The following is a 13,861-nucleotide window of genomic DNA, read 5'->3' as shown; positions in this document are numbered from 1 at the left end:
GCCTGTTAATTTCCAGTATCAGTGATACTTCATTTGTATTTTCTGAGTTTGGTCATCATCCAACCATCAATTATAAATTATTTTTAAACCACTATCTTATTTATGTGATTTATATAATGTTTATATTCTCAATTTATCTTACGTTCTGGTGGTTATTTATTTATTGTAAAATAAAGTAGCTAAAACTGTTTGAAAAACTGATTTTCATAATAATGCATCTATCTACAGCATATTATGGCAAATAATATTTACATTTTTCAGAAATGAAATTTATTTCTATGAGTTTTCTATGATATAAAATATTTTTTTTTTAAATCTATTTAGTAATATATTGCTAAAATGCAGTTTTCAAATCCTTTCTAAATCAATCTTAATCAGCAAGTATGATATTTTTTTATTTTAGATAATCAATTAATTGCTTTATAATACCATTTATCTCTTCCCTTAAATTTTTTCTTTCTACAACTCAATAAATTTGTTTCTGTTTTTATCATTACGTGTAACTGTGCTTCCTGCTAAGATAGTTGCAATAACTATACATAAATAATCACATATTTGAAAAAGGGATATTTGCGAAGCCAACACTCAGAAGAATAAAATCAAAATCAGTTCTTGGATTTAGATCCGCATTTAATATGACACCTAAAAATATCTTCTATTTTGTCACACAGTGTCTTTCCATTGAGCCAAATCATTTTTTTAAAGGTAGCGTCATAATTTTTTTATTTGCTAAGTTATCTCGCTACATCATTAATAGGACAGTATTCTACTCAATAGGTTAAAACTATACTCGAAAAAAATTTTAAGATCTATTTTTAATTCTTCTCTTTCATGAATTGTTAAATTAAAAATACTAAATCTTTATTTAATACTAACTGGCATCTTTTCTAAAAAAAAAATTTCTCCTTTTTTACACAAATTTTTTCCACAACTTCCTAAGTGCATCTGCCTTTTATTATTAAACAATTTAAATAATAAAAATTATTCCTTGTTATACTATGCATAAGAAAAATAAATTAATTACAGAGAAAGATTGATTTTTAGAAAACTGTTAATATAGTAAATAAAATTCAATACAAAAAAGGTACTACTTTTTTTCATAAAAACCTTAAACTACATTGATTCCAAAATAGTTAAATCATATGAAAAATAAATTATGATCTATTTTAAGAACAGTTATCATAACTAAAGAAAACAAAGCTACATGTATTGTACATAACTGTGTCTGATAACAGATCAGACAACTAAATATGACTTCAGTCAGTACCCAACAGTTGATGAAGGGTGATATTGTGCTCTCTGGGCTAGGCATTGTTGATTTTTTACATTTATAAAATACTCTTTACTAAAAGTCTAACCCCACACCCAACATACAGTAGTTTTTTGTGCATTTATTTTCACATTTCAGTCCTGCATTTATTCTTAATATTGTAATAGATTTACATTCAAATAACTTATAATTGAAAAATAAAATACCAATAAAAATAACTTTATTTTTAAAATTGAATAATCTTTATTTAAACACAGTCCTTGTAAAACCACAGGTAAGAATTGCAGTCTGCCCTATAAACATTGCCTGTTTTTGAAAATAAATATCTTTGGAAATTAAATATACCATATTTTATTTTTCATGCAGCTCTAAAAGAACAGTTATTTTAAAAGTCACTAGGCAGCTCTTTTTGGTTAAGGAGTTTAGTACACAAATTCATGTCATGGCAATGATTTTCCAGCTTTTATATAAATATGGAAGAATTAAAATGTCATTTCAAATTTTATAACCCATCCTATTTAAGTTTTTTCAGTCATCAGAAACATGTTTTTATATTGTCTTTTTTCATTTTTTTACTTTCTTGTTTCCTAAACTACTATAATAAAAAAAATACTCTTAAGATTTATTTCTAATTCTTGTCTTTCATGACTCGTCAAATAACAAATATTAAATCTTTAATTAATACTAACAAGCATCTTTTCTAAAAAAAAATCTCTCCTTTATAATAATTTTTGTCTTTCTATTACTTGTGCTTTCTAAGTCCATCTGTCCCGTTATTATTGAACAATCTAAGTAATAAAAAATCTTCCTTGTCATATCCTTTGATACTGGTTTTGGTTAATTTTAATTTATTTTCAAAAGAAACGGAATGTAATATAATAGAATTGCGAACTATTCAATAGTAATTAGAAAGGATAAATTAAATGTTTAGACAGGAAGGAAGAATAATGAAATAGGAAGGGTTTTGTGGAAGAAAAAAAATATATATATATACAAGGACAATCACAACAGAAAAATGGCAAATAATAAAATTATTATAATAAACAAACAAAAAGAGAAAAATAAAACCAATAAATTATTTAAAATCAAAGGAAATATAAGAAGAAAATTTTTTTTGTAAAATCATTCAACTGACTCCTTTGTCTTTCCTCTGAGCCTTCATTCGACCAACAATTCTGCCATCACGTATTATTAACTTCTTTTTAGATGATTTCTCCAACATATATAATGACTGTGCCTGCACACAAATAACATACTCCATAACTTCATTACTTCCATTTTGAAAAATACATAACAAAGAAAGAAAAAAGTTTTTCTTCCAACAATAAAAAAATTCAAAACAAAAAGTGTAAAATATACAAAATACCAATATAATTATATCAAATCAAATAATAACTGAGATTTAAACATTTTAAATAAAAAACAGACCCATACTAATGTTAGAAATTGTAGGAAATTGGCTGATCCAGTTAAATTCCAGGAATAAAATGATGGGAGTCATCTATTCTCATAGTTCAGTTCTGTCTCTCTATAGTTCCAGAACTACTCAAAATAGATTACAAACATCCATATCTAACAAAGGATCCTAAAAACAAGCACTTAGTTTCAAAGGTTTCACATTCAAAATTCATGTGTTTTACACAATCTGGAATCTGGTGATGTGCATAATATTACAATATACATATGACAATTCTACACAGGACACCACTGTGGAAAAAACTGTAGGACACAGGTGCCTCAAGAATAATGCATGTCTAAAAATGAAACCCTTCCTCAAGTTATCCCTAACCAACATATATATATATATATATATACATATAAGACTTATAATTCCAACAGAGCTCTATTACGTTTGTAAATAAGTGTCTTTCTCATACTTTAACTCTACTATTGTATGGTTAATAATAGGTTCAATTAAGAAATGCTTTTTATGGTACAGTTACATAAGTTATTATGATGTTCATAATAATAATAATGCCGTCAATAAATATTCTCTTCTTAACAAACACAATAATTCTCTCATTGAGATAAAATCTTTTTATACCAAACCAAATCTACTGTATTATATTCAGAAGAGTAAATAAAGTCAGTTAGCAGTCCCATTCCAGCTCAAAATTAAGCTGATAAGAGTTCAGTATCACAAAGAGATCAGTGCTGCCTTGCTGTCAATGTGAATGATTAGTATGACTTTTGACTACTAATTTCTATGTATCTCTATGTATTAATGATGATTTATACTCATCTCAAACAGGCTTATTTTTTATTATTGCAAGTGAGCCCAATTATATGCCATAACAGTACAAGCATATAACAGCACAAGTACAGTTCTATTACTTGCCTAATTTGTTGACACCTTCCCTTATGTAAGATGGGTTTTCCTTTTCTTTTTAATTTGGAAATGATGTTTAACGGTTAATTATTATTTACTATAATTGCAATATATCCTTTTAATTTAATTTGCTGCAGAACATATAAAATTATAAATTATTATACTCATAAATTGATTATAATTTTTATCGCGATTCTGGGAAAATAACTACATTATCAATGTTATTATTTTACTCAGAAGATTAAATGAAACATAGAATTATAATAAAATTCCCCATAATGAAGCTTTTTGAGTCATAACTAATACCACTAATATATATTTCCACTTTACCAAGTTCCATAAATGTAACTAGAAAATTTTACAAACATTTTTAAAAGATGTCTTAAATACGAAACAGTATATAAGATCCAAGTATTTTACTTTATAAAAACAAATGAAATTCCAGAACATTCACTTAAAAACCATACAATGCACTTTAAAAAGTTTTTCAACATTCTAATTCTTAAAAAGCAAGTGTAACTTAAAATCAACTGTAATATATATATACATATATATATATATATATATATATATATATAATGATTAACACTAGATAAAGTAATTATGATATAACAAAATATACCAACTTAATATATTTATATATATATTCATCTAATTACAATATTTTTCTCTCTAAATAAAATTTCAGCGTAAATGAATGCTTAATACCGATCCTGGAGTAGTAGATTCTCCGTCGATCGCTTCTGGTACAATACGCTGAAATCCTTCCGAAGAATCTTGGTCAACAGCACTCAAATGTTCATCCATATCTTCATCTTCCATAGGACTACCTATAAGGAAAACATTTATTTGTTATTTTAACTAATCATTAATATTAATTAACATTTTACATGTTAATTTTATAACATTTGTAATTTATTTTCTTCATTATTACACTTTTCAACAAAAATTTCATTTTTGTATTAGAAAAATTGTTTATCAATTTTTAGTCTCTGTTGTTTTAGATAGAATATATTTGTAAATGTATATGTATAAATAATTACCCATTGAATCCATACTTGATCCATCATCAGCCTGCGGAAACATTCCAAGTTCAGAGTCAGATTCAGAGAATGCATCTTCTTTCAATGGAAAATTACCTGTTGCATTATCTTCCTAGAAAAAATTGTATATACATCAAAAACAATTAGTAATTAAAGATGAAATAATAAAAATAACTTTTAAATTTTAACTCTATATTATACTTTAAATTAATTTTCAATAACTATCAGGTGGTTTACTGGGAATGCTTAAATAAATCAAACAAAAAAATATAACAGAGAAGAAACTGAACAGGAAAAATGATATCTGAATTCCTGTTTGTGCATCAGAACAACCAACATAAGAAAAGCAAGTAAAAAACACAATTTTGTAACTTTTAAAAGTAAGAAATATTTGTTTAATTTAAATAAAAATGTATATAACGGTCAGCACACTCTTACAATATGTTACTTGTGCATATTGAAAGCGATGCTTCTTATAGGAATTGATTAACATATGCAGATATGTTAGCTGACACTGAAAAATTTTTGAACAATTGTCAAAAACTCATTTTGCAAGAAGAACTAAACAATCTGTAGAAGATGTAATCCAAAAACTATTCAACATGTAACAACTGACTGTACAATTTTAATGTTACTGGTATACCTTGAATACCATTGGCTGAATAGCAATGATAGTATATAAGAATCTAGCAGGTCTCCTCAATTTCCAGATAAACATGTACTATAATATAAGCTAAAATTCAACTGATACAATAAAAATAATATTAATAAACTATACTGAAATAGAAACATCATTACAGATGAGACAGATGTTCTCAGTAATCATCAGAAATACATAACAGAGGCCTATCATATGAGGGCCATTTGAAAAGGTCTAGAACTGACAAAGAAAATGATTTTTCCAAAAGTTTTTTTTCTATTTTTCAACAGTCATCTAATAGTTTGATATATTTAGAACAAAGACTTTTCAACTTTTTAATACCCTCAATGTAATGTGATTTGTCCAACTGTTCAAAATAAATGGTTGTCTCAGCTTTGTCCTGATCATTTTAAGTAAATGTTAATCACAAAGACACTTCTTCAGGTTTATTAAGTTGAAGTAATTACTGGGAACTAAATCTGGTGAATAAGGTCCATATGGAAGCAGTTTGACGCATACGTCAAACAATTTTGCTGCAACAAATTGAGACATGTGCAGGCGAATTATTGAAGTGAAAGAACACTTTCTTTCTGGGCAGATGGGGATGTTTAGTCTGAATAGTAATCTTCAATCAATCCAATAATGAAGCATAATATTTCCCGGTGATGGTTTTAACTTTTTCCAAGTAGTCCGTGAACATCACACAAAAAACTGTAGCCAAGACCTTTCCTGCAAATGGAACCATTTTGCTTTCTTTGGCAGATTTTCACCTGTTCCCATCCACTACTTGAACTGCTGTTCAAAATAATAAAAAATTCAAAAAATGAAAACAAAAAATATAAAAATAAGACAAGAATCCTCTTTGGCAGGTAATGATGAATCCATGTTTCAGAACCGTTATAAATCATCAAAGAAACTCAATGGAGTCACATTTGGTTGACACCAACACCCTTGAGAAATGTTCAGTCAAGTATGCTTTTGGTCAGTTGTTAACAAACAAGGCACCCATTGAGCAGAAAGCTTTTTCATGTCCAATAATTGTATAAAATGTAATAGATATGGTCTACTATTATTGAGATCTTTGATATGTCAGCAAGCTTACATACCTTCACAGCTTAATATGACATTGTGGATTTTTGTGAATATTTCTTTGAGTTAGTGGTTTTTGAGGGGTCCTAAACATTCATTATCATCAATGAATATATGTTAACATTTACATGCAGCAATTACATTTTTACAATTGAAAATGAAGGGGATGAATTCTTTAAAGTGAATTCTAATTCTTTATGTATATCCATCAGTTAAACCTTTTAAAACAAACTACTTTATTAACAGATAGAACTTCAATTTTATCCATTTTTCAAAAAATGTCAAAACTTGTTTGCTTTACTTGGTCACCACAAACAGTAATTAAATGCACACATCTGAAACTTTGTAACATGCAAGTGACAATTTATAAATATCATAGTAATTTGATCATATGAGTGCTACCATCTCTGTGTCAGGGCAAAGAACTTTCCAAATAATTCTTATAACCAGATTAATAAAGAAAACGAAGTAACCTTTCACATAACATCATTCTAAATATGCCTATTAAACATGATGAGAGAGAATATCAAAATATAATGCTAAAGCAAGGTAAAAAGTTAAAAAGGATACAATCTATAGGTTGAAGTCATTGTTCCTATTGCGATATCTACAAAGGAAGTAGTATAGAAATAGCTTGCGTTAAGTCAGGAAAAAATAAAATAGGAGTATGATCGCTTGCATTCAGCTCACCAGTAAGTAGTTATACTTAAAATATTTACAGTAGTATAAGATTCTTAGATGCTAAATGAAGTAAAATGACATTAACTAGAGTTTAAAAATCATTTCTGACAGCATAGTTCCACTCAACTGGAAAATATAAATAAATCAATAATATTAATAATAAATTTAAGAAAATTACTTCATCTGAATTAAATGATTCTGATGACTTCATCTGTTGTGTAGGTTGTTGTTTTTTTGGTGATCCCAAACCAGTTCGAGAAAAAACACCTGGAAGGTGAAAAAACTTAATTACAATTTATTCATCAATTTACTATATTAATGATATAAAAATATCTTTCCACTGTTTTTCTACTTGCACAGAGGGATCAAAAGAAAAAACAAGGAATGTCACAAATCTTTTAAATATGACATTGCAGTACTGTCTAGCAGCTTATTGCTATACAATTCCTATACTTATTTCAGAAGTATGAAATATAAAGAATGTCTAAAGAGTTGTAGCCTGTTCCGTAAATAGCAACAAGCGAAAGAAATGAGGAATGTCAAGTGTCATCAGAATAAACCATCCATACATTAAGCTCTCACACATATTGTTCAGTGTTCCTTTGTTCTACATGTTGTGAACTTCTTTTATTTTAATGTTTAAAATTAATATATATATATATATATATATATTTTTTTTTTTAATTATTACACTTATATTCATTAATGATTCTGATTCAGACAGTGTAAAAGTAATTTTGTTTGTTGAGAAAAAAACAAGTAAGAAAAGACATCAAGAACATAAAACTGTAACTTCTTTAACTTATAAGTGCTTTAATTTGTAACTAACTTTAATTTTTTAAATAAATTGGAAGCAAATTAACCCTGGGAAACATAAAATTTTACAACTTAATTTTAATACGATGCAATCTAATGATGAAAAAAATTTGTATTTATCTAGATGATATCCATTATCCCAATTCAGAGGACATCTTCTTTGTATGATCACAACCACTTTGAAATTAAAAAAGGAAGATCATCTGCGATAGTGTATATGTGAGAAAAAAGTAAAAGTTAAAAAAAGATGACGTAAAGCCTCAAACTTGAGACCTCTCAATTATGAGACTGTCTCAATCACCACTCAACTGCTGCCGCTGCTGTGATTGATAACATACAAATAAGTTATCTGAACAACTTTAAAAACTTTAAATGGAGTTTACACCAAAATGAAGCCGAGTTGGAAGCTGCTATTTTTTAACCGGCCAGGTTTGTCTACAGGTTAAACTCGTCACAGCAAAGTCAGCTGATTTTTGAAGTCGAGAGTTCTAGGTTTAGAGTCTTTGTAAAGGCAGTTGTTTTTATATGGCTTTGAATGCTAGACTGTGGATACTGATGTTCTTTGATGGTTTCAATTAACCACACATCTCAGGAGTGATCTCAGTCTTTTCAAAACTACGCATTTACACACCAGAAATGCCTTAGCATCTCTGGAAAATATTGTTGACATCATGTCATTATGTTATAAATCTGTGACCTGGTATGCATAAAGAAATAACAAATAAATTGAAATAAGGACTCCCCTCCACCAATAAACTTTGTTGTAAATTGACCGCCAATCCTTCTAAGTTGACAGACCATAGATTAAAGAAACCAAATTAGCATCATAAAAAATATGGAATATAAAATACATTAGATAAAATTAGAATAAAAATAGACAAAGTAAATAGCTTAAAATATAAAAAGAAGGTAAATTAGATTAGTGAGAATAACATCTTAGATTAGTGAGAATAACATTAGATTAATGAGAAGAACATCTTTTACGACCGGGTGCTCCGGTTACCTTATCCGGAAGGAGTCAGCGTAGTCACTTACGCTGACGACATTGCACTATTGGTGGAAGATAAGGAAATTGGTGATGCAGAGGATAAAGCAAATCGCTCCCAACAACTCATAGACAACTGGCTAATAAATAACAACATGGAGGTGTCTCCTGCAAAAAGCAAGTGTATCCTCTTCACGGGTAGGAGAAGACTGCGCAGCGTTCGGGTCGTGATCCGTGGAGAGGTTATAACCGAGGTCAAGGATACAAAATACCTAGGGGTGACAATAGATAAAAGTCTCAAGTTTGGTGGGCATATAGAAAATGTGTGCAAAAAAGTAGGGCTCACCATAAAAGCCATCAGGAGATTATTCGTGGAACACACAGTACCGGGGGCCTCCAAACGGAAACTGATTGCGTCGGCGGCGGTGTCTGCGGCGTTATACGCGGCATCGGTTTGGGCTGATGCAATCAGCATACAAAGAAACAAGAATAAACTGTGAAGAATGCACAGAACGGCATTGCTGGGAGTGGTGGCAGGGTATCGTACTCTGTCATATGAAGAAAAAAAGATTCGGCAAGAGAGACACACCCAACTGCGACTACTGCCAGGAGGTGGACGACGCATACGATGTTCGAATGCCGAAGATGGGCACAATACAGACAATTCATAGCAGTCAATAACCTGAACGCGAATAACATAGTAGAGTGGTCGCTAAGGAGGAAACAGAACTGGAACGTTTTTAACAATTTCGCCAGTACGGTTCTTCGCACTATGGAAGAGGAGGCGCGACGAAGGAATCGTTAGGTTCAATCGTAAATAGGGATAGGTGGACAGCCCCGTCTCTGAGAGCCTGTATGCCCTAGCGTGCAGGTTTCGGTGAGGGGACGGGGACTCCAGGGAGATTTCGCGGGGATAAAATTAAAAGACCTAGACCCGGCCGGCGTGGCTGGTTTTGGGGGTGCGCGCGATCCTTGTGCTGGTCGCACCGGTTTGAGGCAAATGGCATAAAGACCGAGACCCGGTTTCTGTCGGCGGGGGTGGGGAACGGCATAGCCGGGCTTTGCCCTCGTCGGCGGGAATTAGAGGCAGGCAAGAAAAGATCTAGTACCGGGGCGGTTAACCTGCCGTGCCGGGTGTAAAACCGGTGGGCGGGAAGACCGCCATAGAGTCAAAAGACACGTCTCTGGGCCGAGTATACTTAATGGGATGTCCGGCCCAGGGATGTAGGGAAAAAAAACCATTTATATAACTAATGAAAACAGTTATTAAATTTACGATACAAAATGTTTTGGAATAAAATATTCTTGAATGCCTAAAAAGAATGTTTTAGAATAATCAGATGATGATCTCAAAAGATATTGATTCCCAAAACTACATGATCTGATGTAAAGAATTAGAAACATACTCAAATAAACCAAACATAGATAAGCATCATATGATTGAAGTTGATTCAATCAACTTCAAACATAGGTAAGCATCATATGATTGAAGTTGATTCAATCAACTTCAAGTGGTGGTAAAATATTGATAATATTGATAACAATGAGACAAATTCTAAAAATCAAACCACTACCCAGAAATATCAGGATGGGACTCCACACAGCTATATTAATATCAATGTTTATATAAAGGTTTGAAGCACATACAATAAACAGGCAAAAAAGAAAAATAATTAAAATAACATACGGATCTGTAAAAGTCAATGACAAAAGCAAGTGAAGTCTAAGGAAAAAGTTGGCTTCCAAATAAGAAGAAATAACTGTTTGAATGCACAAGACACAAATATCTGCAATAATTAGGGCATGTGGAGAGAGGACAATCAAATAAAGAAAATTTTCCTATCTCAAACAAGAGTTAACCAACCAAAAAGAACAAGAATGAGATGAAAACAACTAGACTATGATGAACCTTAATACGATAGGAATAGACAGTCGAATCAAGATGGTTTTAGGTAGAGAAAATTAGAAAAGAATATTTTTGTAGTTCATATGGATTAAAAACAAAAATCAAAGGAAACAGCAAATTAGTACATTAGTAATAACTCAAAACAATACCTTGTGGAAAATCTGTTTTTTCATTTTTTCTACGATGACGATCTATTTCATCAGGTGACTCAAAATCAGTTAATTTTGAAGATTTCTTTCTAACTCTTCCAGATCTTGATATACCAGTTACTTCAAGTTCTCCTTAAAAAAAAATATTTAATACAGGTACATTTAATTATTTATTTGAATGCTTTCATTACAAAAGTTGCTAATAAATGTCATGTTTATTTGACCTCCATGAAATAGAACAATTTACTAAAAAAATTAAAGAGTACGACTGAATATGTGGACCAAAGTGTAATGGTGTAACACTTATAGCTAACATTAATACTCATTCTACTTTACAGAATAGTATTACTGTATATTACATAATTATACATTAGTACAAAACAGTAAAAAAATTTCACTGATAATAATTGCCAAATTGTAATAGTATACAGACATATTTCACATGAACCAAATTACTTCCCGAGATATGAAGCAAGAGGAAAAATGTTTATAAGAAAGACTGAACTTTATAAGAAAGTTTGTAAGGTCTGTTATATCCTTAGCATACAGGTGAGGACATAACAGTTGAGTTAACAGTCAATGAACAGCAAAGTTTGGGGAACTGCTATAAATGGAAACACACCAAAAAGTTTCAATATCCTCCTACCCTTATAAGAAAGAGGAACTACCCTCTTTCCTACAGCAGACTCACAGTCTGAATATTGCTTCATTCTTACCAGATTATACCCTTGTTTAGTAACTAAATTAAAAAAAAAAAACATACTAATTTTTTTGGCCAAATACATGTTATTAAAGCCTGTACATGTACAGGCTAGTCAAACCAAACGTGAGAACTGAACAGATATAGACAAAAAAAAATGTGATAGTGCTCTACAATGTTTTTACACCTCAAATAAGTACGCGTTCTATTTTTCTTTTCTTTTCAAGTCCCTTCCTGATGTAACATTTTGTGTTCTCAAAAGGAAAGCTTTTAATAATAACAGAATAATGATAAGTTTTTATTATAACTTAAATAATTATATACCTTTTTTAAGTTACTGTAAAAGCAGAAACTATCAAAAAATTACAACAAATCTAACAACCCTATAAAAATAAGGAAACATTGTAAAGTTTAAATTTTAGCAATTTTTTCAAAAAATTAATGTATGGAAGTTCATTTTTTGTTTCAAATCCAAAACACAATGTGTTTAAAAATAAATAAAAAATTATTTTTAAATCTGCTTTATAAAGTTATGAAAATTTTATCCCTCTTCACTAACTTTCACTCCAGTCAAACTTATTCAAATATACTGCCACTTACAAGTACAGGATTACAGCTGACTAATTTTTTACCTGCTGTTAATATTAATTTTTTATTTAAACTTCGATCAGCTGTAGTAAATGTACAACATTTGTGACAAAGCAAAAAAAAAAAAAAATATATATATATATATGGTTTTTTTTTTCAACAAGTTTTTTTATAAAAATAAATGTTTTCTATTATTTTAACTTAAAGGGCAGATGATCTAGCTTACAACAGTTTACTGATCCCTTTTGCAGGGTGATAGGCCAGAGAGTCTCCTATTTTAAGTCCACAATGGCAGCTTCCAACTTGACTCCCATTTTAAAGTAAATTCCATTTAAAGATTTCTGAGTGATTTAAGTAGTTTATTTGTGAAACCAGTCATATCAGTGGCAGCAGTTGTGCAGTGAATGTCATGTTATCATAATCAAGAAGAGGTAATGTCCTGTTATCATAATCAAGAGGTATTGGGTACAAGTAAACACAAACTTTAAATGGAGTTTGCTCCAAAATACAGCCAATTTAGAATCTGTCACTTTAGATCTGTAAGTAAGGATCCCCTTTCTTACAAACCTGAGAAAGGATATCAGTAAACTGCACTGTAAGCTGACCGCCTGCCTTTGTTACCGCAAAAAGAATAACTGCTTATTTATACAAAGTAATTAAAAGTAAAACTGCAGAATGTTTTATCAAACCAACGTATACACTTACCACTTAACCACGTGAGAAAATTTATCTAGTTTGACTATGCATGAGCCAAAGTCTTTTAACACAAGCATTAGCCTGTTTTTATTTAGTATAAAAATGAATAGATAAACCAAAACATGGAATTTAACAATTCAAATAATAAATCAAAATTTTAATGGTTAAAGCCTGCTACACATTCTGTTACTATAAACAAATATCAGTATTACACTGAATACTTAATAAACTACAACAACAATCAAATTTATTTCAGTATTTCATACTACTTAAAAAGTTTTTTTTCTTCATATCAATTACCTTCAATTCTTTCATAGTTCATTGTACTTCACCATCATTCCAAGAGCAAAGAATTGGAACGTAACATTTTCCTTTCAAAAATCAATAATAACAATTGAGGTAATTGTTCACTTGAATTGTTTAGAAAATCTCTAAACTATTTTAGTCAAAATTAATATATTCAACATAAATTCTATATTTTAATAATATATTTATTGTAAATTTTATTCATTCAAAGCATGAGTTCATGATTTCTACTATATTTCTTCTCATATTACATCTTTTTATTCTGAAGTTACCCAGGAAAAACACTGGCAATATCACAATTGTATACACTTCCTGGTGTCATCCTACTTAAAGTATATAAATTTATAGTATGTGAAGTATGTCATGTTAACACCTGGCAAGGATTTCAAAGCAGAAGCTTTCTGGTGAAAATCAGTTGTTATCACACACCATGATGAAGATTGGCTGTTGTTATGGACTGTGTAAAATATATATTCTTAGAACTTATTTCTGAATGTACTTTGAGCATTTTATAAGGGTTGATCCTGTTATTTTGTTTATTCTTTGAATTTGAGAGGCAATTACTATATGATCCACCCAAAGGAATATTTGGTGTGGCTCTTCAAAATTGATTTGTATAATCCTGGATTCTTCCAATTAGGATTAGTAACCATTAGCCTGGAT

General features: G+C 30.0%; 1 protein-coding gene across 2 annotated transcripts in view; it reads right to left on the bottom strand.

Annotated features, from left to right (window-relative positions):
* The window catches only part of LOC142332908 (uncharacterized), a 46,395-nt gene that overhangs the window by 18,645 nt on the left and 13,889 nt on the right, over window positions 1-13,861 (bottom strand). The window contains exons 2-6 of one of the 2 annotated variants that reach the window (XM_075379610.1): window positions 10,909-11,040; window positions 7,231-7,319; window positions 4,643-4,754; window positions 4,308-4,429; window positions 2,406-2,507 (exon numbers count right to left, since the gene is read on the bottom strand). In XM_075379610.1, coding sequence (XP_075235725.1) covers window positions 2,406-2,507; window positions 4,308-4,429; window positions 4,643-4,754; window positions 7,231-7,319; window positions 10,909-11,040 — 557 coding nt within the window. The remainder of the gene's footprint in view (window positions 1-2,405; window positions 2,508-4,307; window positions 4,430-4,642; window positions 4,755-7,230; window positions 7,320-10,908; window positions 11,041-13,861) is intronic. The other variant, XM_075379611.1, reaches the window with a different exon arrangement.

This window comes from Lycorma delicatula, chromosome 12 (genome assembly GCF_047948215.1).
Source record: "Lycorma delicatula isolate Av1 chromosome 12, ASM4794821v1, whole genome shotgun sequence".
Classification (NCBI taxonomy): Eukaryota; Metazoa; Arthropoda; class Insecta; order Hemiptera; family Fulgoridae; genus Lycorma; species Lycorma delicatula.
Note: the sequence above shows the minus strand (reverse complement) of the source record. Positions and strands in the feature narration are given on the sequence as shown.